The sequence below is a fragment of the Plecotus auritus genome (genome assembly GCF_963455305.1).
Source record: "Plecotus auritus genome assembly, chromosome: 4".
Classification (NCBI taxonomy): domain Eukaryota; kingdom Metazoa; phylum Chordata; class Mammalia; order Chiroptera; family Vespertilionidae; genus Plecotus; species Plecotus auritus.
The window spans coordinates 190,923,536-190,950,880 of NC_137775.1; the positions used below are offsets into that span (position 1 = coordinate 190,923,536).

At 57.7% G+C, this 27,345-nt stretch overlaps 1 protein-coding gene across 13 annotated transcripts in view; it reads left to right on the forward strand.

Annotated features, from left to right (window-relative positions):
* Positions 1-276: 276 nt before the first annotated feature.
* DDC (dopa decarboxylase) overlaps positions 277-27,345 on the forward strand; it is a 160,751-nt gene continuing 133,682 nt past the window's right edge. For 5 of the 13 annotated variants that reach the window (XM_080663951.1, XM_080663960.1, XM_080663961.1 and 2 more), the window contains exon 1: positions 11,701-12,228. In XM_080663951.1, coding sequence (XP_080520077.1) covers positions 11,836-12,228 — 393 coding nt within the window. In that variant the 5' untranslated portion in view covers positions 11,701-11,835. Of the gene's footprint in view, positions 466-11,700; positions 12,229-27,345 lie in introns of those variants that run through there. The other 8 variants (XM_080663964.1, XM_080663966.1, XM_080663967.1 and 5 more) reach the window with 5 other exon arrangements.

Consider the following 27,345-nt stretch of genomic DNA (forward strand, 5'->3'; position numbering starts at 1 on the left):
AGGGGTGCAGGCGCCCACGCCCCGGTGCCCGCCCCGCGCTCGGCCCGGGCAGCTGCCACGAGAGGGTCCGGCCCCGCGCCCGCGCCCGCGCCACGCCCTGCGCCTGGGCCCGGCTCCGCCCGCGCTGGCGGCCGAGCGGTCCGGGCTGCGGCGGCGGCGGCGGGAGGAGGAGCAGGAAAAGCGGCCGGGGGAGGAGGCGGAGGCGGCGGAGGCGGAGGCGGCGGCGGGCGGGCGGGGCCGGGCTAGTTTAAAGCCCATCGAGGGGGTGGGGAGGCCGGGAGGAGGTGGCAGGACCGAGCGGCGCGCCGGCAGCAGGCTCAGCGCTCGGAGGCCTCGGATACCCGCGCGAAGCAAAGTTTGCGCGCAGCTCTTCGGGGGCCCGGGACGCCTCGCGTGCCGCGCTCGCCTTGACCGCAGCGAGGGTCGCCGACAGCCACGCGGAGCGGAGGGAGCGGCGCCACGCAGGTAGGGAGTTGGGCGGGGAGCGCGGCCGCAAGTTACTTTGTGGTCGGCGCGGCGGGGCCCGGCGGGCGGGCGGGCGGTCCCCGCGCCGTCATTGTCTGCGCGCTCGCCGCCCGGCCGGGGACGCCGGGCGCCGCGGGGGCGCGGCGGGCGGAAGGGCGTCGCCTGCGGGCCGGGGGCTGCGGCGCCCGGGGCTGGACCGAGGGGCGCGGAGGCGGGAGCGGGGAACGGGCGCGGCGAGCGGGCTGGGCTCTGCGCGCGGGTGCCGGACCCTGGGGAGCCTTGGAGCCGGCGGCGCCTCCTGGAACCATCCCGTCCGACGCCGGCAGCGCGGGGCCGGGCTGGGTGGGGGGTGCGCAGTCGGGGCTATGGCCGCGCTCCCGGCCGGGCCGCCCGGAGGATGGGCGCCCGCGCCCCTGCAGCCGCCGGTGCGCCCGCGCGCGGCTGGCCAGACACTCCCCGCTCTGAGCGGCCGGGCCTCGGGATCTTTTTCTTTTCTTTCTTTTTTTTTTTTTCGATTCCGTTAGTGACCCCGTTACCCGCCGCTGGGGCCTAACCCCGACTCGGAGGGCTCGCGGATTAGCCGCCCGCCAGCCGTGGAAATGTGATAAGAGCCGTGCGGTTTGCCGAAGGAAATTTCTGATGCAACTCTCCTCCTCCGCCGATCGCCTCTCCGAACGCCGCCCGGAGAAGGCCCTGCAGCACGGGCCGTAGGGAGAGGAGGGAACGCTCCCCTTTTGATTGTGTCCGTCCTCGCCGGGGATTGGAAGAAACGCCAACTTTTTGTCCTTTGCGTGGACGGAAGCGTTGGGCACGGCAGGGCGGGCGCCACAGGTGACGGGGACCAGGTCCCGGATCGGTGTGGCCCATGCACTGCCAGGGACGCGTTCTGGCAGTTCCCCGGTGCCCGGTTTAATTCAAGATGCAAAGAAAAGACCCAGAACCGGCCGCGCTCGTGAGCAAATACGCGCCGTTGCACAACTTTCTGGGCGCTGCTGTTGACGAGCTGGGCCGGGACACTTTGTCTCCGAAAGCGCTGAATCAGCGTTTGCAGCCCCCGGCTCCAGAAACGGGCTCCACTCGACGCCGCCGCCGCCGCCGCCGCCGCCGCCGCCGCGCTCACTTTTACTTGGAACACATGTTCGCGCCGCAGCAGGAGCGGCTGGGGCTCCCAGCACAAAGCTGCCGGTGTCTCCCGGGAGTGGACTTAGAGCCCCCCCCCCCCCCGTTTTCTTTCTAAAAGGAAAACTAGGGAAATCTAGGTTTCTCCAAGCAGAAGGCATGCTGAAGCCCGGGAGGGGGGAGTGTCTTGTAGGGGAGGGTTTATTCGCAGGAAAAGTCCTGAAACCCGAGGTGTTTCCTGGAACGACGGAGATACGAGGTTCTTCTCTTCCCACTCAGAGCTCCGGAGAAGGACGGCGCACAGCATTGGAGTTGTAGTGGGGACGCCCTGAAAGCCGAGGGCTCCCCGGCCGCCCTCCAGATCACAGGGGATCTGAGGGCAGAGGCTTGTGAAACGGAGAAGTGTGGCCGCTGGTGCTTCCCAAGCCTTTGCTTTTAGGAGACGGGGTCACAGCCTCGCTGCTCTGAACCCTCTGCAGCTCCTGACCCCCATTTTACGAGTATGGCCAGAGAACCCCCCCCCCACACACACACACATAGCCCCCCGTCACATGCCAGGAGAACTAGGAGAGGCTCTATGACCTGTCCAGAAGCTCCCAGCTGTCCAGAGTTCGGCCTTTATCCACCTGGGCCATTATCAATCTCCTCTTTTGTCCACTCACTGTTTATACTCAAATACACATTCATTTCGGAAGGAGGCATTGATCTCCACAAAGTCCTGCGTTTGATCTGCTAGGGATGTTTATTGTCATGAAAACGGTGTTTCAATAAAAGTTGTCTATCCCTCAAGTTGTCCATGGCATATCTTACGTGGTCTGTACCATTTTGGGGGCAGCCAGAACGCCTTTTTGTTTGTGGACCAGGGACCTGGCACTGGGCAGGCTCAGGCCAGGTGCTTGTCCAGGGGCTGGGCATGGCGGCGGCCGCCAGGAACGGGACCCAGAGAACGGCAACGACCCAGCCACAGCCTCCACCGGGAGAGAAGCGTGCAGTCAGAATCCAAGAGCCGGTCCAAACGCTTTGCTGTGGATGCTACGGCTGGTTCGAGACTTGACGACGTGTGGAGACCAGACTCCTGCCTGGGAAGAGATAGCTGCTTGTCTCAGAGCTGTGGGAACTCTGGGCTGCCCGTCTGATCAGACCCAGGACCTAGCTCTGGCCAGCTGCTCAATGGTTAGAGCACCAGCCCCCGCCCCGGGACCAGAGGGTGGTTCGTGGTTTTGATTCCCAGTCAAGGGCACGTCTCTCAGTTGCAGGTCCAGTCCCCCTTGCCTTGACCAGGGCCACGTGTGAGAAGCAACCAATCCATGTGTCTCTCCTACATCAATTCTCTCTTTCTCTCTTTCCCCCTCCTCCTCCCTCCTTTCCACTCAGTCAAAAAAAAAAAAAAAAAAAAAAAGCAATGGAAAAAATATCCTCGGGTGAGGATTAAAAAAAAAAAAAAAAAAGAACCTATGTCCTCGGAATTCTGCCCAGGCCTTCTCTGTGCATTTGCAGTTGGTGGCACAGACCCCGTCTGTCTCACCAACCTGGCCTCGCAGGGGCACGGGAGCAGAAAATATTTGCTTTGTCTCATTTTAAGTCATCGGTCTCCTGTTCAAAATTTAAATAAAACTTTTTCTGCGAGCGGAGATGTTTTTTTTTTGAGACTGGTCTTATTTTGTGCTTCGCTCTAGAGGAGGGAGCGTATGGGAGCAGTGTAGACCGCCAAGCTGCTTGTAGGTGAGGCTTGGGTACCTGGGAACTTGCGACCAGCTCTGTCTGTGCTGATGGGCGTGTGACGGACCTCGTGTTCCAGCCCCGGCTGGCGTTTCAGTCTGTGTTAGTATTTTAGCCGCACAGGCCTGGGGAGTCGGGTTTGTCCCCCGCCTTTTCCTTCTGGGGGGACACCTTTGCCTCCGACCACCTTCCGTGGCTTCTGAGCTGATGGTGAGCGGTGGGCTTTTTGGTCGGTGCGCCTCGTTAGTGACCGCAGGGCCTGTTAACCAGGTGGAGATGCAAGCAGGTGACCCTTAGGGCCTTAAAGCCTGGTCATAGGGAGGCTGACATCCCTTCTTTATTTTTTAATTTTTAGAAAAACATATTTTTATTGATTTCAGAGAGGAAGGGAGAGGGGGAGAGAGAGAGAGAGAGAGACATCAATGATCAGAATCATGGATCGGCTGCCTCCTGCACACACTGTTTTCAGATAATTCCCCAGAAGGAAAGGCAGCTTATGAGTTGGGTTTTTTTTTCTGTCTTTACCTTCATATTTCTAAGCAGACGTCTGCATAAGAAATCATAAACTGCTCCCCCCCCACCGCCCCCCGCTCAGGCATGTGCCCTGACCAGAATCAAACAGTGACCTGGTCATAGATCGACACTCAACCACTGAGCCACACCGGCCGGGCTGACAACCCTTTTTTGATAACGAAAGGAAAAGTGGTGACTGCCCTTGAGGGAGCAACAAGAAAGTCCTCTTGAGGCGGGATCGAGCGGTGTGCCTTCCGGCTTTGGGGACACCCAGACTTCAGGGCGAGGGATCCCCTTGGCAGTGAGGGGAGCCTCTCTCGCCGAGGTGCCCATCACGCCAAAGGGGGTGTCTTGGTGGAGCTGACTTCTCTGGAGGCCCTTCGGGCGCAGTCCTGCCGTAGGGTCCTGCCTGGGCCCCCGGGGAGGATGGTGGTCCGTGTTGACCGGGTGCTGCTGGGGAAGGACGTCCGCCCTGTTTGCGGCCGTCGGGTCTGTGTGTGGGTTTGGGGGAGGTGCCCCCTGACCGATCGGCTCCTAATGGGAGGCTCCTGTCGGGGCTGGAGCAGCTGCCGCGGGTTGTGTGATCTGGCCTCCACGGCGGGAAGGGGATCGGGAGGAATTCGCTCCCTCCCTCTGCCCAGTGCTGACCACTGCACACGGCACCCCCCCTCCCCCGGTGGCGTCGCTCCAGCTGCTACATGTGCTCGCCGTGAGCCCGGGCCTGTTCGCTCGGCTCTCGGGTAAAGTGGGGGTCGTGGGGACGCGCCGTGGGCAAAGTGCCATGCCCTCGGGGAGGGGGGGGTGTGTGTGGACCCTGACACGGCACGTGGCGGTTAGTGAGAGCCGGGAGATGCTGCTTCTGGCACGTTCCTCCTTGGCGTTGAGTGTCCTGCTTTCTATTAATCGGCGAGGCCTGCTCGAGGGAGGGCTCTGTCCCTGCCCCTCTGTGCCCTGGTGCTCGGTAGCGGCAGGAGGCCCCGGGGACGGGCCGGGGTGGGAGTGTGGCCTGCCCCAGGCGGCGGGGAGCAGAGCTGGGTGCGGGTGCCCACCTCACCCGCGTTTCTGCGCCGGGGCAGCGGCCTGAGCGCCGGCAGCCTCGCCGGGCACGTGGCTCGTGGAGCAGCGGGCACGGAGCCTGGGCGCGCGGGCCTCGCCATGACCGCGAAGTTGTCACCGGGCTGGGAGCGGGGTGGGCTCCACGGCCAGGCCCCCCGGGGCCTCCAGGCACGGGAGGAGGCCTCGGAGGACGGTCCCTGCGCCCTCGCGCCTCGGAGCGGGGCCTCGGTGTGCTGAGCTGTTTTCTTAACCTCCATTCCGAGCGTGTCCGGGCGGTGGTCTCCTCGAGCGTTTTATGAGTGGCGTGCTCCTTTAATAGGAACATCTCGCGTGCCCCCCTATCTAACGGGAGGGGTAAGTTTAGGGTTCCTCGCTCAGGGAACCCACGGCCACCAAAAGCCCCTGTGAACCGAGGGACGTTGAAATCCAGACGTTTGTGCAGCGGCCTCCCGCGTGGAGGACGTGTCCTGTGCCCCAAGCAGATCCCCTCCCTCCACATCTGGGCGCTGCTGGGGAGGGCCGTTCCCACCGGGTGGGATGGGGAGCTCGCTGGGTGATGCCCGGGGCCCTCCGAGTGTCCCTTGGTGGCCAGCAAGGCTGTGGGGCGTGGCCTGAGAGCCTGCTCCTGGCTTTTTCTAGAATGCCCTTCTCTCTCCTGAAGAGTTGTGTGAGTCTCCTGGAAACCCTCCCAGCTGTTTCTAGAGAAATCAGACTCTGAGAGCAAGGCCTGCATCTCTCTAGAGCAGCCGTGGGCAAACTACGGCCTGCGGGCCGGTTCGGCTGTGCTATCCGGCCCGCGGAGCCGAAAGAGCGGAGGGTTCTCTTGCTCTCCCCTCCGCTCCTTTACTTTGAATTTATATTAGTTCACACAAACACTCCATCCATGCTTTTGTTCCGGCCCTCCGGTCCAGTTTAAGAACCCATGGTGGCCCTCGAGTCCAAAAGTTTGCCCACCCCTGGTCTAGAGGGTGAGGGCCCCTCGGAGGAGGGACAGGCGGGAAAAGCTCCCAGCTCCTTAGCTGGGTCACCCCTTGAGGTGGGCCCTTCTACTGGCCCGGGGTGTCCTCACCAGACAAATCCGTCCCTGGGAAGGTCCCCCAGTGTTCTAACCCCTCAACCCCCAGGCACACTGTTTTCAGATAATTCCCCAGAAGGAAAGGCGGCTTATGAGTTGGGTTTCTTTTTCTGTCTTCGTGTTTCTAAGCGGACGTCTGCATAAGAAATCATAAATTGCTTCCCCCACCTCCGTCCCCTCCCCCGCTCCCCATCTTCCCAGTGCCCAGTTTCCCTGCTTAGAAGGCCCCATCTGAATCCCAGTCTTGTACTTGTTCGTCCCCCTCCTCTCTTCAGCTGACGTGGGCTGGGCCCCGAGGACTTGCGGGGCAGACGCTGCTGGGACAGCCCCCCGGCAACCCTGCTCCCTGGCCGGCCCCTCGTTGACTGCGATGACTTTCTCTGCCCTGTAGGACGTTTTCTTTTCTCCTGCAGCTGTTTTTGCATCTGCTTTGTGGTTTCTGCACTTATCACTCCCTACTCCCACCCCCACGCCGCACGGACCCAGTTGTGCAAACGTCCTTTCGCACACCCTTGGTATGTGGCCAGTTTTATCTCCTGGAAACCATCTCTCCTTGGGGCCCAGTGGCCCCTCGGGCGCTGAGGCCAGCAGCCGGCCTGGCCGCCCCGGATTCTTCCTTCTCCATCATTCCCTGCTCTTGGATCCCATGACTCCACTTGCCTGGTTTCTTTCCAGAGTTTGATGGTGAACATTCCATAACAACTTCCAAGAGAGAGGTGCGTGCACATTTTCTGAGGCCCTGCATGTCTGAAAATGTCCTTGGTCTACGCTCACAGCAGTTTGTCGAAGTTGGACACAGTTTTCCCTCGAAAATTTGAAGGCCCCCATTGTCTGGTCTGGTCTGGCTGAGCGTGAAGCCAGTCGGATGCTGGAGTTTCTGTGTGTGTGAAAACTTCCCAGTGTTCCTGTTTGTTTGTTTTTCCCCCCGTTTTCTCTTTTTTCATGTCTGGGAGCTCCGTCGGAGATTCTCTTTGTCTTTGTCTGGAAGCCCCTTGAAGCCGAGCCTGGGCGGGGTCAGCATCTATGGCTCAGGGTACCTCCGGGGCCCCTTTAAACGGAAACTCGGATCCTTTGGGGATGGGACAGGTTTTTGAGTTAATTCTTTAATTTATCTTCCTCCATTTTCCTCTTCGCTCTTATGAGAATGGTTTTTATTTGCTGGTCAGCTGCCTGAAAGGGTTCTCTCTCTCATTTAAAAATGTACTGATTTGAGGGAGAAAGGAAGGGGGGAGAGGGGGAGGGAGGGGGAAGAGATCACTTTGTTGTTCCACTTATTAATGCATCAGGGGGTGATACTTGTCTGCGTCCTGGCCGGGGATCGAACCCACTGGGGACGCCGCTCCAACCAGCGGAGCTACCCAACCAGCTCGGGTTCTCTGTCCTGACCTCCTGTCCCGTGTCTTTGTGTTGTGTTAGGCTGTGGGGCATAGCAACTTGACTCACTTTTCAAGTGGATTTCTCTGTCTTCATTTTTAATTTCTAAGGACCTCTTTTTGGGTTCTTTTTTTTTTTCTAAATTGATCTTTTTTTTTTTAGAGTAGCTTTAGATTCCTTGCAAAAAAGTTGAGTGGAAAACACAGATTTCCTATCCGCCCCCCCCCCCCCCGCGCTCCTCCCCCACCCCCCCACCCCCCCGCCTCCACCGCTTCCCTCACCCTCATCACCCCCACCAGAGTGGGATGTGTGTTACAGTCACTGAGCCTACAGTGATGAAATATCACCCCCAAACAATTATTCTCATGTTCATGGCATCATATTCCTGTTCCATAGATGCACTGTGTCTTTTTTAAATCTTTTTCTGGAGATGTTAGTTTTTACGAGTTTTCGTTTTAGCTTTTCCTGCAGTTCCTTCTCTCCAGTTGTTACGTTACTTTTTCACTTTTACTTTTTTTTTTTTCCTTCCCTGCTTGTGGCTGGCTTCCCCAGAAAGCAGACCCTTCAGCAGGCAGGAACTTACGTGCGTGTTTGATTTGGGTGTGCAAGCCCCGGAGCGGGGGGAGGGGAGGCGAGCGGACACGCGGCACAGGGCTGGGCTTTCTGGATTCCTTCCTGTCGTCTCCCTCTGTCTTCCCTCTCCGCTCCCACATCCCAGACCAGCCGCTGGGAGCCGGGAGCCCCAGAAGTCCTCTGGGGGCTCGTGGCAGAGGCAGTCCTTCTGTCCTGTGCCCCCCCACCCCCCCTTCTCTCCCTGGCAGCTGCAGGAAGCCCCGAGGAAAGCCGGGCTCTCCCCTGCGGGTAACTTTCTCTGGGACCTTAGACAAGTTCATCTGCCTGCGCTCTGCCTTCTCTCGGCTCCTCGGGGTGGACCCCGAGCCTGGGTTCCGTCTGCAGCATCTCGGGCTGGGAGCAGGCCAGTCGGGACCTGCCCCGACAGAGAGGCTCTTGCCCTTTGTTCTGGGTGGACACTCCTTCGTGGCTGCTCTCAGAACCTGCCTCCAGTCTGCTTTCATGTGATCGATTCTAAGTAGCTAAAGAATGTGGGCCTGATCTCGGGGAGCCCCCCCCACCCTGCTCGGGGTGAATGTCTGCTGTTTCTCTGCCTTCTGGAGCGGTGAGTCAGGGGGTCCCGCGCTGGCCTGGCCGCTGGCCCCGGAGGCACCGCCCTCTGCAGCCCCTCTGCTCTGAGCTCGGCACTCCCCTGCCTTCCTGCCTCTGAACGCGGGGCAGCGTCTGAGTTTCGGAAATTAGTGTCCACGGCTGGCTGTTCCTGTCCTCGCTGCCTTTTATATCCTTCAGTTCTTCTACCGCGTTCTCTGCCAGGGAGGGGCCCTCTGCCTACAGGTCCCGTCTGTCGCCCTGAGTGCAAGCCCCTTCACCTCTCCAAGCCTTCTCTCTGCCGTGGCGTGTGGCAGGGTTGTGTGTGTGTGTGTGTGTGTGTGTGTGTGTGTGTGTGTATGCAGTGACAAGTGGGTAGCAGATATCCCATATGTAGTGTGTCTATTTCCTTGCTATCATTTTAAATTCATCTCTTTTCTCTGTGATGTCCCAATAGCTTTATGCCTGTGGCTTCAAGACATAGTCTGTCCTTCCTTGGTGTTCTTGCTGACATTTTGGGGAGGGGAGTTAGACAGTCCTGACTCTGGACAACTAGAAATGGCCGGCTTTGGGGGTCACGGGTCCCCTAGGGGGGTGGGGAGAGAGGAGACTGGTCACATGGCTGGCTGGTGGTGGATCTGAGATTCTCCCTCCGCCCCCCAGCACAGTGTTCTGTGTGGTTTCAGGGGTGGGTAAGGACTTGGGAGTTCTGTGAGTGGCCAGTATGTGCCCTTGCTCAGTAGGGTGGAGGGGGTTTGTGGGGAGAGCAGGGTTTTTTTTTTTTGGGGGGGGGGTTGCCATGAGAACCAGGGGTCCGTATCAGGACAATGGAGGGCCCCTGGGGGCCCTCGCCGCATGACCCCCGCCCACCAGGCTTGGTCCTGGGATCCCTGTGGTGGACATGGACAGGCCCTGCTCGCCTCTCTCCCTCCCTCAGAAGTGCCTCTCCTGGCGGTGGAGGAGTGGGGGCGGGGGCTCTGCTGTAGGCTCCTCCAGGCCCATGCAGAGTGTTGGGGGTGTGCCCCACTGGGCAGATTTGGAAGTGGCTTCCCCACTTCTCCGTGTTGGATGGAGCCCACCAGGCTGTGTCAGGGGCCAAAGATCCTGGGATCCGGGGCTGTGCTCCAAGCTCCCCAGTCCGTCCGGGCGCGGGGCTGTGCTGCCAGCCGACCAGCTGAGCGGCCTCCCAGACTGCGGCTTGTGCCCGCGCCCAGCGGTGCGCACAGCGACTTTGTGCGGCAATTCCCGCGCCGCGGGTGCCGGTGCAGCGGGCGAACCCTCGGCGCCGAGGTCCTGTGGTTCCGTGGTCCGCTCTGCATTTCGCCAGCGGATGCGCCGGGCGTTCTCCCACCCGAGCCCTGCGCTCTGCCGGCGCCCGAGCCCGCCGCCGCACCACCCCGCGCGCGCAGCCACCCCGCGGCAAGCCCCGCTCGGCGGTTGCCAGGCAGCGCAGGTGCAGGCCGGCCCTCCGCGCCGCGTCTCGTCCGCTTCAGCACTTCGGCCAGCGGACCAGCTGAGCGTTTTCCCACGCCGAGCGCCGCGCCTCGGCCCAGCCGCGTGCGCCCAGCGACCCCGTGCGGCAAGCCCCGCGAGGTGCCGGGCACCGGAAGTCCCACCCTCGGCACGGCGCTGTGGTCCGCTTCAGCACTTCGGCCAGCGGACCAGCTGAGCCGGCTCCCACGCCAGGCCGGGCGCACGGTGCCGCCTGTGCCGGCGCCCGGCCGCAAGCGCGCCGCGACCCCGTGCCGCAGGTACCGCTCAGCAGGGGCCAGGCCCTGAGGTGGGCGCAGCGGCGACCCTCCATGCTGTGGCGCTGTGGTCCCCTTCGGCCGACGGGACCCGCCGAGCGCACCGTGCCGCTTGTGCCCGCGCCCGGCCGCATGCGCGCAGTGACCCCATCGGCCAAGTTCCTCTCGGCTCGGCGGGTGACGGACACCGACGTGAGGGCACCGGAAGTCCCACCCGCGGTACGTCTCTGCTGTCCGCTTCTGCACGCCGGCCTGGCGGACCAACCGATCGGGCTCCCATGCTGCGCTGCTGTGCCCCAGCCCAGCCGTGAGCGCGCGTGACCCCCGGCGCCAAGTCCCGCTGAGCGGGTAAACCGGAAGTCCCACCCGCACGCGGTACGGCAAGCCGGCTGGGCGGACCAGCTGAGCGGGCTCCCAGGCTGCTTCCTACGCACTGCGCGGCCGTGCCCAAGCCCGGCCGTGAGCGCGCAGTGACCCCACGCGCCAAGTCCTGCTCAGTGGGTGCCCGGCACCAATGAACCGGAAGTCCCACCCGCGGTACGGCACGCCGTCCGGGCAGACCAGCGGAGCGGGCTCCCGTGCTCCACACTGCACATTGCGTTCCGTGCTGCCGTGCTCAAGCCCAGCCGTGTGCGCAGCGACCCCATGCGGCAAGTCCCGCTCAGCCGGTGCCGGGCACCGATGCAGGTGCACCAGAAGTCCCACCCGCGGTGAGGCTCTGTGGTCCACTTTGGCACCCTGGCCGGCGAACCAGCGGGGCGTTCTCCGACGCTGCGTACTGCGCCTGCCCAGCCGTGTGCGCGCAGCGACCCCGTGCGGCAAGCCTGGCACACAGCGCGGGTACGCGGGTGCACCGGCGGTCCCTTCCACGGTGTGGCTCTCTTGCCCGCTGCACGCAGGCCGGCGGACCCGCTGGGCGGTCTCCTACGCTGCGCACTGCGTACTGCGCAGCCTGTGCCCCCGCCCAGCCACGCACACGCAGCGACTCCATGCTGCAACTCTCGCAACAGCGGGTACGTGGGTGCAGCGACAGTCCCTTCCGCGGTGTGGCTCTGTTGTCCGCGCAGCACGCAGGCCAGGCCGCGGACCAGCTGGGCGGTCTCCTCCGCTGCGCACTGCGCACTGCGCACGACGTGGCCTATGCCCCCGCCCAGCCGTGTGCGCGCAGCGACCCCCTGCGGCAAGTCCCGCGCGCACACAGCGGGTGCCGGGGCCCCGGCGCGGGTGCACCGACAGCCCCTTCCGCGGTGTGGCTCTCTTGTCCGCTTCTGCGTGCTCGCCGGACGGCCGGCCCAGCAGCCAGCCGCTTTGTCCCCGCCGCCTGTGTGGTCCGGGGGGCTCCGGTTGCCGCGTGTTTTCAGAAGCGCCGCCCCCCACCCCCAGCTCGGGCGGCGGCCATGGCCGCCCGCGGAGTCCTGGGCCCCGTAGCCTCTGTGGATGGTAGCTATCCCACTTGTGATATTAATTGTTTAATATGGAACAAGTAATGACTCCCCCAGATAAATCCGCCCCTATCTTTTCGCCTAGTGGCGGGCGGGCAGTGGTGCGGGAGCGGCTGGAGAAAGATGAATTTCAAGGCCTGCCTGTACTGCTTTTTAAACCTTGATGACGTATATGTCACATTGCCCCTTTCTCCAAAAATTCGCCTCCGCCATCACTATCCAGGGACCCTTTCAGAGGACTGAGGTGAAGAGAAGATGTGGGGAGCGCTCACACGCCTGGTGGCGTTGCACGCCCTGCTCCGAGCACGTGGGGCTTTCTCACCCTGGCTCTGCAGAAAAAACAACCCGATCACCTCTTTCACATATTGATTGTCCCTTTGATCCACTGCGGTCTGTCCGTTCATGGCGAGAGAGCCCCCGCCGGGGAGATGATCGAGGTCTGGGAGGCATCCGCCTGCACCCAGGTAGCTGCCGCGTGGGGACGCTGCGGTCTGCACTGCCCAGGACTGCCCTGCTCTCCTGGCGAGGGCGAGTGGGCACCTGCCTGTGGTTCTCTGTGAGTATGAAGGTGTGACCACCACGGGGGTTTGACCGGGTGACACCCCAAAAGCGCTGGCCTCAGCGGCTGGTCCGCAAGTGGCCATGGGGCCAGGCGCTGCCTGGGTCTCATGCATGGCTGGGCCCTTTGGTTTCTGTGAGGCTGGCTGGGTTGTCCCTTGTGGGGTGGGGGCGGGCAGTTGGAGCGGGTTCTTCTGGGGTTTTCCTGTCTCCCGGTGCTCCCTCCCAGAAGGGTGGTCAGGGCCCGCAGGAGAACAGGCAGCTTTGGGGTGTCCCACGCGACGCCAGGCCAGGTTTCACGGTGGGGCGAGGTGTTAGGTGCTAGCGTTGGTGGCTCCCCGGGGTGGCTGCACTGAGGGTGGGGGTGCCGGGTGCTCTCCTTGCTCCCGTAGCAGTGAGCGGGGGGGGGGGGGGGGGGGGACAGGCCCCAGGCTCTGGGCAGAGAATGCTGCCCACCCGCCTGTGGGAGGGAGAGCGCAGGAGGCGGGGGTCGCGGGGTGGAGGAATGTCAGGGCGCTCGACTGCACGTGTGAGTGATTTGTAACATCTTCGAAGGCTTTCCGTTCCCAGTCGCCACCCAGAGCCGGGTTTCTGAACTCCCGGAGAACACTGAATCTTTTGAATCTTGGAATTTGGCGACATTTCAAACTCCATCGACGCTCAACCCTCGAGGTCCCACAGAAGCCGGGCAGCCTCCCGGGGTGTGTCCTGTGATTTAGTAAGAATGTCTTGGGCAACCCGCACGGCAGGAGCAGGTGCGCATTCCTCTCCGACGGCGGGCAGGTTGCACTCCCATGATGCTCAGGTGGAGGACCGCCGGGGCAGGAACAGGCGTCACGGAGGTGTGACCTCTGACCCACCTGCTTCAGACCCCTCCCCTCACCGCTTGTCCCCGGGCCCCCGCCCTCGCCTCCGAAGCCCACTTTGCGGGGTCTGGACCTGGACTCCCCCCGTCGAGGTGAAGCCCCACGAGAAGCGATGCCTTGTTCAGACGTCACCCGGCGCGGGGGCTGCACCTGGGCCTGGTGACCAGGTGGCCTTCCGAGCTGGAGTCGGAACCCTCGCCTCCCCCGGGGAGGTCGGGGCAGGACGAGAGGTGGCCTTAGGCTGGTCTGAGCCCTGGGACCCCCCGGGGGTGGGGGTGCACGAGAAGAGGCCGTTGGGTGGGCCTTCTCGTGTCTGCCTTCTTCATCGACTTTAAAAAGAAGTTGGCTCTGTCCCCCGGGCTCACCCGGGCAGGACACGGGCAAGCACGCCGGCATTTCGCGTGGTCACACCGCAGATCCCGAATCGGTGTGAGGCTCGGCCCTGTTTCGTAGATTTCTCGGGTTGGAAACGAGCCGTGAAATGCGGGTCTATCAGGAAAATTCTCCCCACGCCTCCTCCCCCCGGGCGGAGTGGCTTTGTCCCTCCCCACGCGGGGGATGTTAAGTAAAGGGACGGAAATCGCTGAGCAGTGCTGCTGGCGAGGGGCCTGTGTTCGGGGAGAAGAGAGACCCTCAGTGCGTCCGTGGCCCCTTTAAGTCCCCGCTCGGGCTTGCTCCCCTTTTCTGTGGCTGTGTGAGTCTTCGCCTTGGTCACCTGGGATAGGAGGTTACTGTGAGGTGGTGTTTTTTTTTTCCCCCTTTTTTATTGAATTTATTGGGGTGACATTGGTTCATAAATGAATATAGGGTAAGAGTTTGGAGGACACTGGATGGCTTTTGACAAGGACCTGTTCAGTCATTCATTCAGCAGATGTTTGAGGAAGCACCTGACCTGTCCAGACACGCGTGGGGCGGGGGAGGGAGGCAGAGGGGTGGCGTGGGTGGACTTGGCAATTAAGGAGTCTTATAAAGGGATCTCTCACTTACTTTCCTGGAGGGCGCTGGCGAATTTCAGGACTGACACCAGTTAAATATTAACCGTGTCTGCAAACAGCAGCGTTATCTCCTAGAGATCGTGTTAAAAATGCAGATTCCAGCTCAGGGAGGGGGGCGGGCGGGGCCTGAGACCCTCTGTCCACCTCCCCCCCCCACCCCCCCCACCCCCCCCCCGGGGAGCCACACTTCCTGGGCCGCGCTCTGGACGTGCTCCCTCCCCATTCGGTCTTCCGTTTCTTTTTCTCTAGAAAGCCCCCCAGAAGGACACTTTTCCCTGCAAGAGCTCTATCATGGCTAACGCTATTACCTAATCGGGGAATTTTGCCAAGGGTTTGTCAGCGACCAGCCCGGCGCGGTTCCGAGCGGCCTTCTCACGTGCCCATGCTTTATTCCATTTGCGACCACGTGCGTGGGGTCCTGCTCGGATGTTTCCGTGGGCTCCCCGGGTTTTCTTCGGTGGTTTCTGTCTTGTTTGTGATCAGAACACTTAGAAAGGTCTGGAACCTTCTGATCCTTGAATGGCCAGGAGCTGATCCTGCCTGCCTTCATTTGAGAAGTGTGTGTGTGTGTGGGGGGGGGGGTGTCCCCACTGAGCACCCCACTCCCACGGAGGCCCTGCTTAGGACTGCGAGGGCCCCAGGCAGTGGCGAGGGATGAGGCCGGTGTCCAAGGGGAGGCTGCGGGTCTGGCCGGGCCGGTATCGTTAGTGGGAGCTCCGACCCGGGCGGGGCTGGGTGTCCCCCCAGCAGCTTCTGTTGTCGTCTGGTCTGCGTGTCAGCGTTCACGCCACGTCACTTCTTCGTCGTCAGACCTTTTGAGAAGCTCTACCGCCCAAATCCTTCCTTGGGAAGTGGATAATGGACTGTTTGGGATTTGTATTCTCGCCTCCCCTCCCCTAGCTGCTCAAACACGTGTGTCGCTGGGCCTCGTGGGGCTGGGGTCCCGCTCCTCCTCCCGCCATCCTTTCTGCGGCACCCCCTTAGGCACGCGGCGATGTTGGACCGCACAGTGCTCCGGAAGGCCAGCAGATGCCATAAGGGCTGATATCCGGGGCCACACAGGCTCGGAAATGTCGGGGTCGGTAAAGGTCATGTCTTATGGCGTCTACTAACTTTCAGAAAACTTAGTGTGACCCTCCAAGAGGAAGAGTGTGGTGGTTCCAGACTTGGGGGCACGGCACCCCTTTTTGTGCTGATTATGTCATGGGCCTAGTCTTTTTTTTTTTTTTTAATACATTTTATTAATTTTTTTACAGAGAGGAATGGAGAGGGATAGAGTTAGAAATATCAATGAGAGAGAAACATTGATCAGCTGCCTCCTGCACACTCCCCACTGGGGATGTGCCTGCAACCAAGGCACATGCCCTGGACCGGAATCGAACCTGGGACCCTTCAGTCCGCAGGCCGACGCTCTATCCACTGAGCCAAACCGGCTAGGGTGGGCCTCGTCTTTTATAGAGCCCCCTCTCTTTTTTTTCAAAAGCAGTTTTATTGAGATGCAGTTCACACAGCATCCAGTTTACCCCCTTAAAGGGTACAGCTCCGTTAGAAGGCGTGTACTCAGACGTGTGCAATCAGTTGTGTGTGTGGACAGATGGATGAATGTAGTGTCTAGTCAGGATGGGCTCAATCCCTGCCTTTGACTTTTTAAAAAAAAAATACGTTTTTATTGATTTCAGAGAGGAAGAGGGAGAGAGAGAGAAACACCAACGATGAGAGAGAATCAGCTGCCTTTTGCACGCCCCGCTCTGGGGACGGAGCCCAAAACCCCGGGCGCGTGTCCTGATGGGGAATTGAACTGGGATTTCGTGGTTCTTGGATCGATACTCGACCACTGAGCCACATCGGCTGGGCCACACTCACTCGTAGAATAACTCAAGAAGTCAGAAGGAGCCCTCTACTCCGTCACCTCCTCCCCAACCCCCCGCCCAGTCCTACCAACCACTGCTCTGCTCTCTGTCCCTGTAGATCGCTCTGTTGGGGGGATTTTGATGGTTGGGATCACATAATAGGTGGTCGTGTGCCTGGCTTCTTTCACTTAGCGTGATGTTTGCAAGGTTTCTCCGTGTATGGCACACGTCGATATTTCTTTCACGTTCGCGGCGGAACACGGTTAACAGTCCCTGGTATGTACAGGACACCCTTGTTTCTCCCTTCATCTGTCTTGGGATATTTGGGTTGCCTGAGCCTTTCAGCTATCGGGAATTGTGCTTTCATCAACATTGGTTTGGCCCGCAGCCCTCTGTCGGAGTCCCTGCTTCCAGCCTTTCGGGGTACATACCGAGAAGTGGAACTGCGGATTACACGGTAGGTCTATATTTAGCGTTTCGAGGAGTTGCTGTATGTAAAATGGAGGCTGCACCATTTTACATTCTTGTCAGCAGTGCACAAGGGTTCCAATTTCTCCACATCCTCACCAGTACTTGGAATTTTCCGATTTTTTTTTTTTTAATAGCTGCCCTAAGAGGGGTGAAATGCTACCTCACCGTGGTTTTGATTTGCATTTCGTTACTGATTTGTGGGAGTTTTTTTTAATATATTATGGATATTAATCCCTTTATCAGGTATATGATTTGCAACTATTTTGTCCCATACTGTGGGTTATCTTTTCATTCTCTTGTCCTCAAGCAACAACAAACTAAAACAAAATACCCCAAAAGTTTAAAAATATATATATATATTTTTTCCCATGGGTTAAAATTATTTTTTTATTTTCATTGTGAAAAATACATACATTTTTTTAACATTAGTGTAAACATTTTAAAGACGTTTTTCGTGTTGATGCCTATAACAAAAATTGAGAAGAAGGTACAGAGATTTCCCATATATCATTTATATATCATTTGCCCCTACACATGCATTGCCTTCCCTCCCCGCCCCCCCCCCTTTTTTTTTTTTTACCAAGGATGAAACTACACAGAAACACATCATCATCATCAACTAAAGTTCATAGTTTACCTTATTTTACTTCCTTGTACATTCTATGGGTTCGGACCAAAGTATAATGACATATCTCTACCATAATATCATACAAAGTATTTTTTCCCCATTGATCCGATTCAATTCTTATTTTTATTTTTTAATTCTTTATTGTTTCAAGTATTACATAAGTCTCCCTTTTTCTCCCCATTGACCTCTCCCCAGCCAACTCCACCCTCTAAAAATATTTTGATGGAGTTTAATTTATCTATTTCATTCCTTTGTTCCCTTTACTCCGTTGTCTTATCCAATAAGTCCTTGCCAAACCCAGTGTGGTGAAGAGTTCTCTGTTCTCTTCTACGAGCTTTGTGGTTTTAGCTCTTGCATCTCGGCCTTTGATCCATTTTGATTTAATTTCTGTTTACAGTGTAAGGTAAGGGTTCACGTCATTCTTTTGCACGTGGATATCCAGTTTCCCCAGAAACATTTGTTGAAAAGACGCTTCTTGCCCATTGACTGGTCTTGGCACCTTGCTGAAAATCACCCCACTGGAGGGTTGGCTTTCTGGGCTCTCCTCTTCCATTCGTCGGTATGCCCGTCCTTACGCCAGTATCACCCTATTTGGACGACGGTAGCCTTGTAGTAAGTTTTGAAATCAGGAAGTGTGAGTTCTCCAACACTGAGCTTCTTTTTCAATGTTGTTTTGGCAATTCAGGGTCCCTTGGGGATCCATATGAATTTTGGATGGCTTATTATATTTCTGCAAAAAAAACAAAAAAAAAAAACAACCCAAAACACACACAAACAAAAAATAAACATTGGTGCGTAACTGTAGATTGTTTTGACTTAACAATATTAAGTCTTCCAATCCATGAACATGAGATGTCTTCTCTTAAGTAGATCTTCTTTCTATTCTTGTAGGTATGTGTGTAGTCTTCAGTGTGTACACCTCGTGGTTAAATTTATTCGTAACTATTTTATTGTTGATGCTGTTGTAAATGGAATTGTTTTTAAATTTTACGTTAAAATTTAAATTTTTTTTTAAATTTACGTTCATTGTTAGACTATAGAAATACAATTTATTTTTGCAGGTTAACTTTGTATTCTATAACTTTGATGAATTTATTAACTCTAATATTTTTTTGTGTGTCTAGACCAGCCGTGGGCAAACTACGGCCCGCGGGCCGGATCCGGCCCGTTCGGCTGTTCTATCCGGCCCGCGGAGCCGAAAGAGCGGAGGGTTCTCTTGCTCTCCCCTCCGCTCCTTTACTTTGAATTTATATCAGTTCACACAAACACTCCATCCATGCTTTTGTTCCGGCCCTCCGGTCCAGTTTAAGAACCCATGGTGGCCCTCGAGTCAGAAAGTTTGCCCACCCCTGCTCTAGACTCTTTAAAGCTTTCTATGTACAAAATTGTTATCTGGGGACAGAGATAATTTTAGTTTTTCTTTCCCATTTAGATACCTTTTATTTCCTTTCCGTGCCTGATGGTTCTGGCCAGAGCTTCCCAGTCTGTATTGGATAGAAGTGGGGAAGGCAGGCACCCTTGACTTGTTTCTGGTCTTAGAAGGAAAGCTTTTACTGTTTTGCCTTTAAGTATGAAGTTATCTGAGGGTTTTCCATATATGGAAAAGACCCCCCCCCCAAATTTCATACGTTGAAACCCTAGCAGAGGGGGCCATTGGGAGGTGATTAGGGTTCAGCCATCATGAATGGGATCCGTGCCCTTACAAAACAGAACCCAGAGACCTCTCTAGCTCCTGTGCCGTGTGAGGGTACAATGAGCATCTGTGACCAGGAATAGATCCATCACCTGACCCTGCTGGCACGCCGATCCGACGCTCCAGCCTCCAGGACCGGGAGCAATAAATTTTTGTTGCTTATAAGCCATCCAGTCGGTAGTATTTTGTTATAGTAGCCCACATGGACCAAGACACCTTCTATTTTTAGTTTGAGTGTTTTCTTTTTTAATTATGAAAAAGTGTTGAATTTTGTTAAATGCATTTTCTCCATCAATGGAGGCTTTTTCCCCCTCTTCATTCTATTAATGTGGTATATTGCACGGATTGCTTTGTGTACATTGAACTATCCTTGCATTCCAGGAATAAATCCCACTTGGTCAGGTGTATAAGCCTTTAAACACACTGCTGAATTCGGTTTGCTAGTGTTCCGTTGAGGAATTGTTCATCAAAGATATCGGCGTATAGTTTTCTTGCAGTGTCTTCGGCTTAGGGATCAGGGCAATGCTCGCTTCATAGAACGAGTTACAGGGTGTTCCCTCCTCAGCCTTTTGGAAGAGTTTGGGAAGGATTGATTTGGATATTTCTTCTAAAGTTTGGCAAAATTCTTCAACGAAGCTATCTAGCTCGGTGACTTTTTTTTTTTTTAAATCGGGAGAATTTTTATTATTAATTTAATTTATTTACCAGTTATAAACCCATTCATATTTTCTGTTTCTTCATGCTTTTGTTTCGGTAGATGGTGTGTTTCTAGGAATTTGCCCCTTGCGTTTAGATGATCTGATGGTTGATGCACAGTTAGTTGTTCGTAGTATTCTCTTTATAAACTGTTTTATTCTGTAAATTCAGGGGTCGTGTCCTTAGTTTCATTTCTCATTTTAGCAATTGGAGTCCTCTCTGTTTTTCCATAGGCAGTATAGCTAAAGGTTTGTCAATTCTGTTGATTTTTTTTTTTTTTTCAAAGAACCCACGTTTGGTGTTGTTGATCTTTCTCTATTCCTTTTCTATCCTATGCTTCATTTATTGTTGCTCTGATCTTTACTCTTCCCTTCCTTTTGTTAGCTTTTGGTTTACTTTGTTCTTCTTGTGGTTCTATAAAGTGTGAATTTAGGTTATTTGAAGTCTTTTTTTTTTTTTTAAGGAAGCATTTATAGCTGTAAGCTTCCTGCTTTTGCAGCATTCCATCATTTTTGATGTGTTGTCTTCACTTGTTCCAGAATATTCTAAAATTTCTCCTGTGACTCTCTTCTTTGACCCATTGGCTTTTAAAGAGTGCGCTCGTTTCTGCATATTTTTGAATTTTCCAGTTTTGCTTCTGCTGTGGATTTTTAGTCTCATTCTATTGTGGTTGGAAAGATCCTTCTTATGACTTCAATATTTTAAAATTTCTTAGGACTTTTGTGGCCAGCCTATGGTTTATCCTTGCGGATTTTCCATATGCCTTAGGAAAAAAAAAGAAAAAAAAAACGTGTATTTTGCTGTGATTGGGTGGAGTGTTCCAAATATGTCGGTGACATCCAAGGGATTTATAGGGCTGGCCGAGGCCCGTGCTTCCGTCCCGATCTCCAGGCCGCTTTATCCATTCCTGAAAGGGGAGTTTCAGAGCCTTCAGCTGTTGCTGTACCACTGCCCCTTTCTCCTGTCTGTCTGCCCACGCTTGCCTCAGACCTTTTGGGGCTGTCATATTTGGTGCATGTGTGTTTGTCGTTGTTATATGTTCGGGGCGAGTTGACCTTTACTCAACCTATAACGTCCCTCTTTGTCTTTGTACAGTTTACACTTGAAGTGTATGTTGGCTGAGGCTGGCATAGCCACCGAACTCTCTTCTTATTGCTACGAACGTGAGAAATCTTTCCCATCGTCCTCCTTCCAGTCCAGTTGTGTCTTTCGATCCTGCAGACAGCATTTAGTTGGATCAGGTGTTTTTCTCTCCCTTTTTCCAGTCTCTGCCTTTTGATTGGAGAGCTTAACCACTGACCTTTCGTTCCTGACGAAGAAGTGCCTCTTCCGTGTTGCTGGCAAGTGTGTGTGCGTGTGCGTGTGTGTGTGTGTGTGTGTGTGTACCTGTGTGTCTGAGAGCTCTCCCTGTCCTTCGTGTCTCTAGAATTCTCTTCTCAGAGTTATCCCTATGCTAAGGAAGACTGCTTGGATGTGGACATCTGCAGGGTCCGTTACCTTCAGAAGCACCTTTTACCAAACACGGGCGCTTGAGTCGGTGGTTGGAGGGCTCTCGGCAGGCACCGCAGGGCGCTCTGGTGGGGTGATGGGGCGGCGTCTGCACGCGTCCCCCCCGTAACCCCAGCTCCTGCTCGGACAGGGTCCTGTGCTGCGGACCGGGACGAGGGGCACAGGCGTCGGACTGGGCGGGGTGGGTCCTGACTCCCCTGGAGCTGACTTTCCCAGGGCCACCCTAGAGCCTCAGGGCAGCCTGCGGGGGGCGGGGGCGGGGGCGGGGGGGAGGGGAGGAGGGTGTCTTCCTTCTTGAAGACAGGGGACCTCCCGGTGGTCAGACTCTGGGTCAGGGGCCTGGGCCTTCGTGCAGGGGTGAGCGGGCTCTCTCAGGTCGCTGGACCCCTAGTCCCACGCTCTTTGCACCCTGGGTGCTCTCGGAGGAGGAGGAAGGGAGAAGGGAGAGCTCGTGTCCCCCCCCCCACCCCCCCGCCCCCGAAAGCCCCCCGCTCCAGCGCGTGGGGCACGTGCGCTAGGAAAGGGCCTCGTTCAAGGCGGGTGATTCTTTACTCTCGGGGTTTGTAAACATTAAACAGAATTGCAAGTGAGTTCCTCGCACAGAAGGTCTAGCACGCTCTCTCCCCGGGGAGGTTTTTCGGGGAAGATTGCCCGCCCTCGAGGGTGCTGGGCTGCAGAAAGGTCTGGAAGCCGGGCCCCCGGGCCCGTGCTGTAACGCGATAGCCCGTGGTCCCCTTTGTTCCCGGCCGCGGAGGCCCCTCCTGGTTGGCGTTTCCAGGGGACGTTTGGCGGCGGGGCACTGAGGTTGCGCTGCGACTCTCCCAGGTTCGCCCCCTGCCCCTTCCTGTGTCACGTCTGAAAATGTCTGAGCTCCTCGGGGGCGGTCGGGGCCCGAAGGAGGCCCCAGCTCCGCCGCCAGCCCCATCACCGTCTCTCCCAGACTCGGTGACTTCTGGGGTTGACCTGACTCTTTTTTAAATCAGCCCTCGGGGTGGGTTTGGGCTTCCCGAGAGGGAGGACTGTAAGTGCGGTGCCCTGGCTTCTTCCCCCTCCCTCTCCCCCCCCGCACCCCCCCCCCCGTGGGGTGCTGCGTCCCGCGGATAGAAGTGGGTATTAGGAAGGTCCTTGCCCCATTTAGCAGGTAAATCTCCCGTTCTCAGGTCAGAAATAGATCCTCTTTCCCCAGCGAAGCATGTGCTCGGGCCTGGGCGTGGTCATCCCACAGCCGCTCTCTGTCCCCCCCCCCCCGCCCCCCCGCCCCCCCGCACCCACCCCGCAGTGATCCCCACAGGCTGTGGCTCCGGCCTCCACGTCACCAAGCAGTTAACACAGAAGGGAACGCACAGCCAACTCTGCATTCACTGGGAATGACTGCATTTTCTCTGGGGGGGAGGAGGGGGGGCTCTAACCCTGGAAGCTGCTGAGTGTGGGGCCCTGGTTTCACCCGGGAGAGAGAGCGAGGCCAAGCGGTGACGCCCTGGTGTCTGCGAGGGTCAGGAGCCCCAGGGAGGCCGCAGCTGGGACTAGAAAACTGGAAAGGCTGGCTGTGTGACATTTTCCCTCTGACCCTCCCCTTTGGGTGGCTTATTCTGGAGGCAGGAAAGAATGTTCTAAATGGCTCAGAGACGTGCCTCTTGCCAGCAGCCGGCAGGACGGGCCTCTGGGCAGCACGGCGGGCCCTTCTTTAAGGTCACCACCTCCGGGGTCCCCTGCCGCCCCAGCCGCTCCGGGGGGGACATTTATTTTCGTGGCCGGTGTCGGGTTGAAGAGCCCTGAAGCGCGATCAAGAAAATATTTTCTGAACAAAGACGTCTCCTCCCTTCCTGGCTGGGAGGGTCCCCTGCGGTGGCTCCTGCGGCCCCCGGGGTGCACGGCCTGCCCCCGGCCCCTCAGGGGAGCCCCCCCTCCCCCCCCCCCAGGGCTGGGCCACGCCGTGGAGGCTGCGCTTCTCCCACCGTTTGCTCCCAGGACCCCTTGAAACCTGCACATGACCGGAGAGCCGCAGGAGCTTGTTTGTGGCCACGCGTGTTGGTCGTTGCCATGTTAGAAATGAGGACGGAAACTTAAAAAGTCGCCATCCCTCCCTGGACAGGATAATAGCGACGGCGTTCTTTTCAAACACAAGTAGCATCTTTTTGTTGTTGTTTTTGTTTGAAATCCTCGCTCGGGGATATTTTTCCATTGATTTTTTTTTTTTTTTTTAGAGAGAGTGGAAGGGAAGGGGAGAGAGAGAGAGAGAAACATCGATGCGAGAGAGACACATTGATCGGTGGCCTCGTGCACACACCCAACCTGGGGCCACGGATCCAGCCCGCCACCGAGGCCGGTGCCCTTGACCAGAATCGAACCCGGGACCCCTCAGTCCGCCGGCCAACGCTCTGTCCCCTGAGCCAACCCAGCCGGGGCACAGGTAGCAACTCGTAAGGAGAAAACGCCGTGTTTCACGTCAAAAAAAGCTCCTAAGAGGGAAAGGCCAAAGCCCATGAGCACCGGCCGGTGGCTTTGACCTCACGGTGGAGCGCGTTGCCCAGCGCGTGAGGTCAGTGCAGCTGGGACGGCAGGTGAGGGCCCCCTGAGGGGGGTTTAGCCCCGCCCTGCCCCCCTCACGTGTGAAGACGGGTGTCAGCTGTAGCTCAGAGGGGCCCTGAAGATACCCGTGTACTGAGCCCCAGATTGGGGGGGCAGGGTGGGGGGGCCTCAGTCTTACATTGTCCCTGTTGGGTTAAAATGTGTAAGATGTGGAGGCGGCGTGGGAATGAGAGCATCCCTTTGACGGGACACAGCCGAGCGCTTCCCAGCCGTGGGCAAACTACGGCCCGCGGAGCCGAAAGAGCGGAGGGTTCTCTTGCTCTCCCCTCCGCTCCTTTACTTTGAATTTATATCAGTTCACACAAACACTCCATCCATGCTTTTGTTCCGGCCCTCCGGTCCAGTGTAAGAACCCACTGTGGCCCTCGAGTCAAAAAGTTTGCCCACCCCTGGCTCAGCCTCAGCGGGCAGTGAGTCCAGGTGGGCGGGGGGCGAGGGCGACAGCGCCGCCGGGAGGGTGGAAGCTCCGCACAGCCCGAGTCGGGGGCCGGGAAGCACGGGGCCGTCACAGGGTCACCCACGCCCAGTGCTGGCCACCGGAGTGCCCGTCCTCAGGTTGCGTCGACGGGTGGGGGACCGAAGGGCATAGGGAGGAGAGTGAGACAGGCATTGCTCTCGGGAGCACCTGAAAGCATTCTGGGGCCCAGGCGAGGCCACCCCGGCCCGCGGGTCCTCGGCGCTGTCGCCGCCTAACTCCCTGCCCTGGAGCCCAGCCGCGTGTGGGGGTGATGGCTCCGACCTTTGGGGGACAGTGGGGTTTAGACAGCCTGCATCTAGAGAGATTCGGACTAACCTCAGGGATGTTTACTTTATAGGAGACCCTTTGAGGCCGGTCTGTTGGGACTGTACTAATAGCTCTGTGGCCGGGAGAGGAATTCAGTCTCGAAATGCTAAGCGTGGAGGCCGCGGGGGAGCTAAAGCCTGAGCCAGCTCTGCCCTGGAGACCCCAGGCCGCTCACCGAGGCTCCCGCTGAGTGAGGACCGGTGCCTTGTTCACGGGCCACTGCCCTGAGCGCAGGCCGGCTTCTGCGTGGCCCGCTGGGGACGCCAGCCGCCCCGGCGGCCCCGGAGGCGGAGAAAGAAACGCTGCGATGCTCTGTGAAATAAAAAGTCCTGGGGGTGGGGGGGAGTGGGTGTTGAGGTGCACCCCATAGCTTGGGTCATGTTGACCATGGGCGATGCTCCGAGTGGTCATGGCATTTAAACACAGCCGAGTCCGTTGCCTCCAGGTTAGGGCGGTGAGTCTAGACCAGGGGTGGGCAAACTTTTTGACTCGAGGGCCACAATGGGTTCTTAAACTGGACCGGAGGGCCGGAACAAAAGCATGGATGGAGTGTTTGTGTGAACTAATATAAATTCAAAGTAAAGGAGCGGAGGGGAGAGCAAGAGAACCGGGTAGAACAGCCGGATCCGGCCCGCGGGCCGTAGTTTGCCCACGGCTGGTCTAGGGGTTCGGGGCGAGGGCAGCAGCATTGGGGGCGGATGGAAGTAGGCTGTGCCTTCTCGCTCAAGGCGATGGCTGCCTCAGCAGCGAACTGGTGTGTTTTTCTCCACAAGCAAATGTGTCTTCACTCACTCACCTCGCTATCCGCCCCCCCCCCTTTTTTTTCCTTTTTTTTAACTCCTAAGGAACGAACGAAAAAGCACAAGAAGTGAAAAAGAGAGGGAAGTCCTTGCCGTGTTTCTAGAAACAGGCTGAGCCGAGCCGCCTGGGTGCTGCGGTCTCGCTCATGTGACTCGGGAGCACTTAATGGCCTCATTGTTTTAGGGGCGCAGCAGCGATTTCTCTGGAATTCCTAGAAAGGGCGGGAGGGCCAGCCCTCGGCCGGCCAGCGGGAAGACACGGCCCGAGAATCGCCAGGACTCCGGCCAGGCTTGGGGTGGGGGTGGGAGCGAAGGAGCAGCACCCAGTCCCACGGGTCTGAAACTTGAGGAAAGCGCTTCTTACTAGAAGGAAAATTCTAGAATCACACACGGGACGCAGGCTCGTCGTTGTCACGCGTCCAGCGCCGAGTCTGCCGAGAGGGAAGTCCCCCTTCGCTGCTGCCTCTGCCCCTCCTCCGGGCCTCCCCGTGGGTCCCCCCCCCCCCCCCCCGCTGTGCAGGGTCTCCCCCTGCGTGGGGTTGGTGACAGGCCCTCACGTTGGTGACCCTGCCCTGTTACACCAGGGTGGCCTCCCTCCCCTTCTCCTTAGCTTCCCCTCTCCCCCCCCCCCCCGCCCCCCATCTTCGCCCCCGACAGCTGCAGCTCCCTCCCTCCTCCCAGTCCCCGAACGGCACTTTGGGGACCTGAATCATTCACTCCTGGCACGCGGTCCGCGCCGTTTCTCCCTCGTTTCAGGGCCGGGGGAACGGAGGCCCCGGCAGGCGGCCGCTGCGGGCTGGGCCGTCTGGCCCGGCGGGCTGAGCATCCTCGGCCTGAAAGTAGGGGTTTGTTGAATGTCTAAATAGTCACTGTTATTACTCCAAATATTTAGTGTGAGAAAGCTAAACAGAAGGAAAACTTGATGTTAACTCAGGAATTTTTTGGAAGATATCAAAGATACTACACAGATCAAGAGGCCCTTTCTGAAATAGTTTGGAAGGACATGGAGACCTTTATTTACTTATTTATTTACTTTTGCCCAAGTTCGTATATTCTTGAGCATCTCAAGTTCAAGTCAGATGTCGTGTGTGACCATAAAGCAGTGAGTGAGGACCTGAGAGGGGTTCATTAATGACTCCGGAGGGGCAGCGCGCGGGCCCCGGGCAGGACACAGAGGACGCCTGTGGGTCTGGGCTGGGGCGCTGGGGGCTCTGGGGGGCCCCGGGCCCGGCTGGGGTGCCGGGTGGGGAACAAGGCGGAGGTGTGTTTGCCGTGCCCGCCCTGCGCCGCCGCGGCTGTGGCTTGGGGCTGCTGGGACCCGGGAGTCCTATGTCGCAGTCAGTTTTCAGTTCACAAGGTCAGCAATCATATGGTCTTCATTTTGTTGACTGTAAAGTTCAATAATCACTTTCTTAAAACTAGACAGACGTGGTTGGCGTGGTGAGCTTCCCAGGCGACTCCATGCTATTTTTCTTTAATTACAGATTCTTTTTTGTGTGTGTGTGTGTGTGTGTGTGTGCCCATTAGGAAAAGAAAAGCCCGTCTCCCAAGGGTGTGTTGTAAATCGGAAGGCATGTGCGTGAAAAGGGCCGTTCGGAAGCAGCCCCGGGACCTCGGAGCCAGAGTCCAGGGAAGGGGCTGGTTCCCTGGGGAAGGACGGGCAACCTCAGGCCCTGAGGGTCAGACGTGAGTTCCAGGGATGCGCCGACCGGGACCCGAGGTTCCTCTCCCAACGCCAGCCCGTCCTCATTTCAGAGACCCTCAGACTCGTGTGACCCCCCCCCCCCCCCCCACCGCTTTTTCTTAAACGTGTGTGGTCAGTTTAGCCACAAGCATCTTGAGATCCTCCCCTCAACATCATGGCAAGACTTTCCAGACTTGTTCTCTGCGAGGCCGGAAGCAGGCGCCTTTAACTAAGCAAGGCCTTCTTCACCTGCTCTGCTCGGGTGGTTTCAGCCTCGAGCAGTCCCATCGCCAGGCACCGGGTGACCCCTTTGCACCCTAAAGGCCGGCAGGGCCTCTGAGCACCGAGGCTTTATCGCCTGCAGGTGGATGTGTTTGGCACCTGGCTGGGAGCGCCGTCGGACCGGCCCCAGTTCACGGTCACGAGTGTGCGTTGAACATCTACTCTGTGTCCGACTCGAGCCTTCGCTTGCTTTTTAGCTCACATCGCCCTCATTAAAGCCCTGGAGGGAGATACCGTTGTCAGGGTGATTTTGGGCTTGGGACGCCGA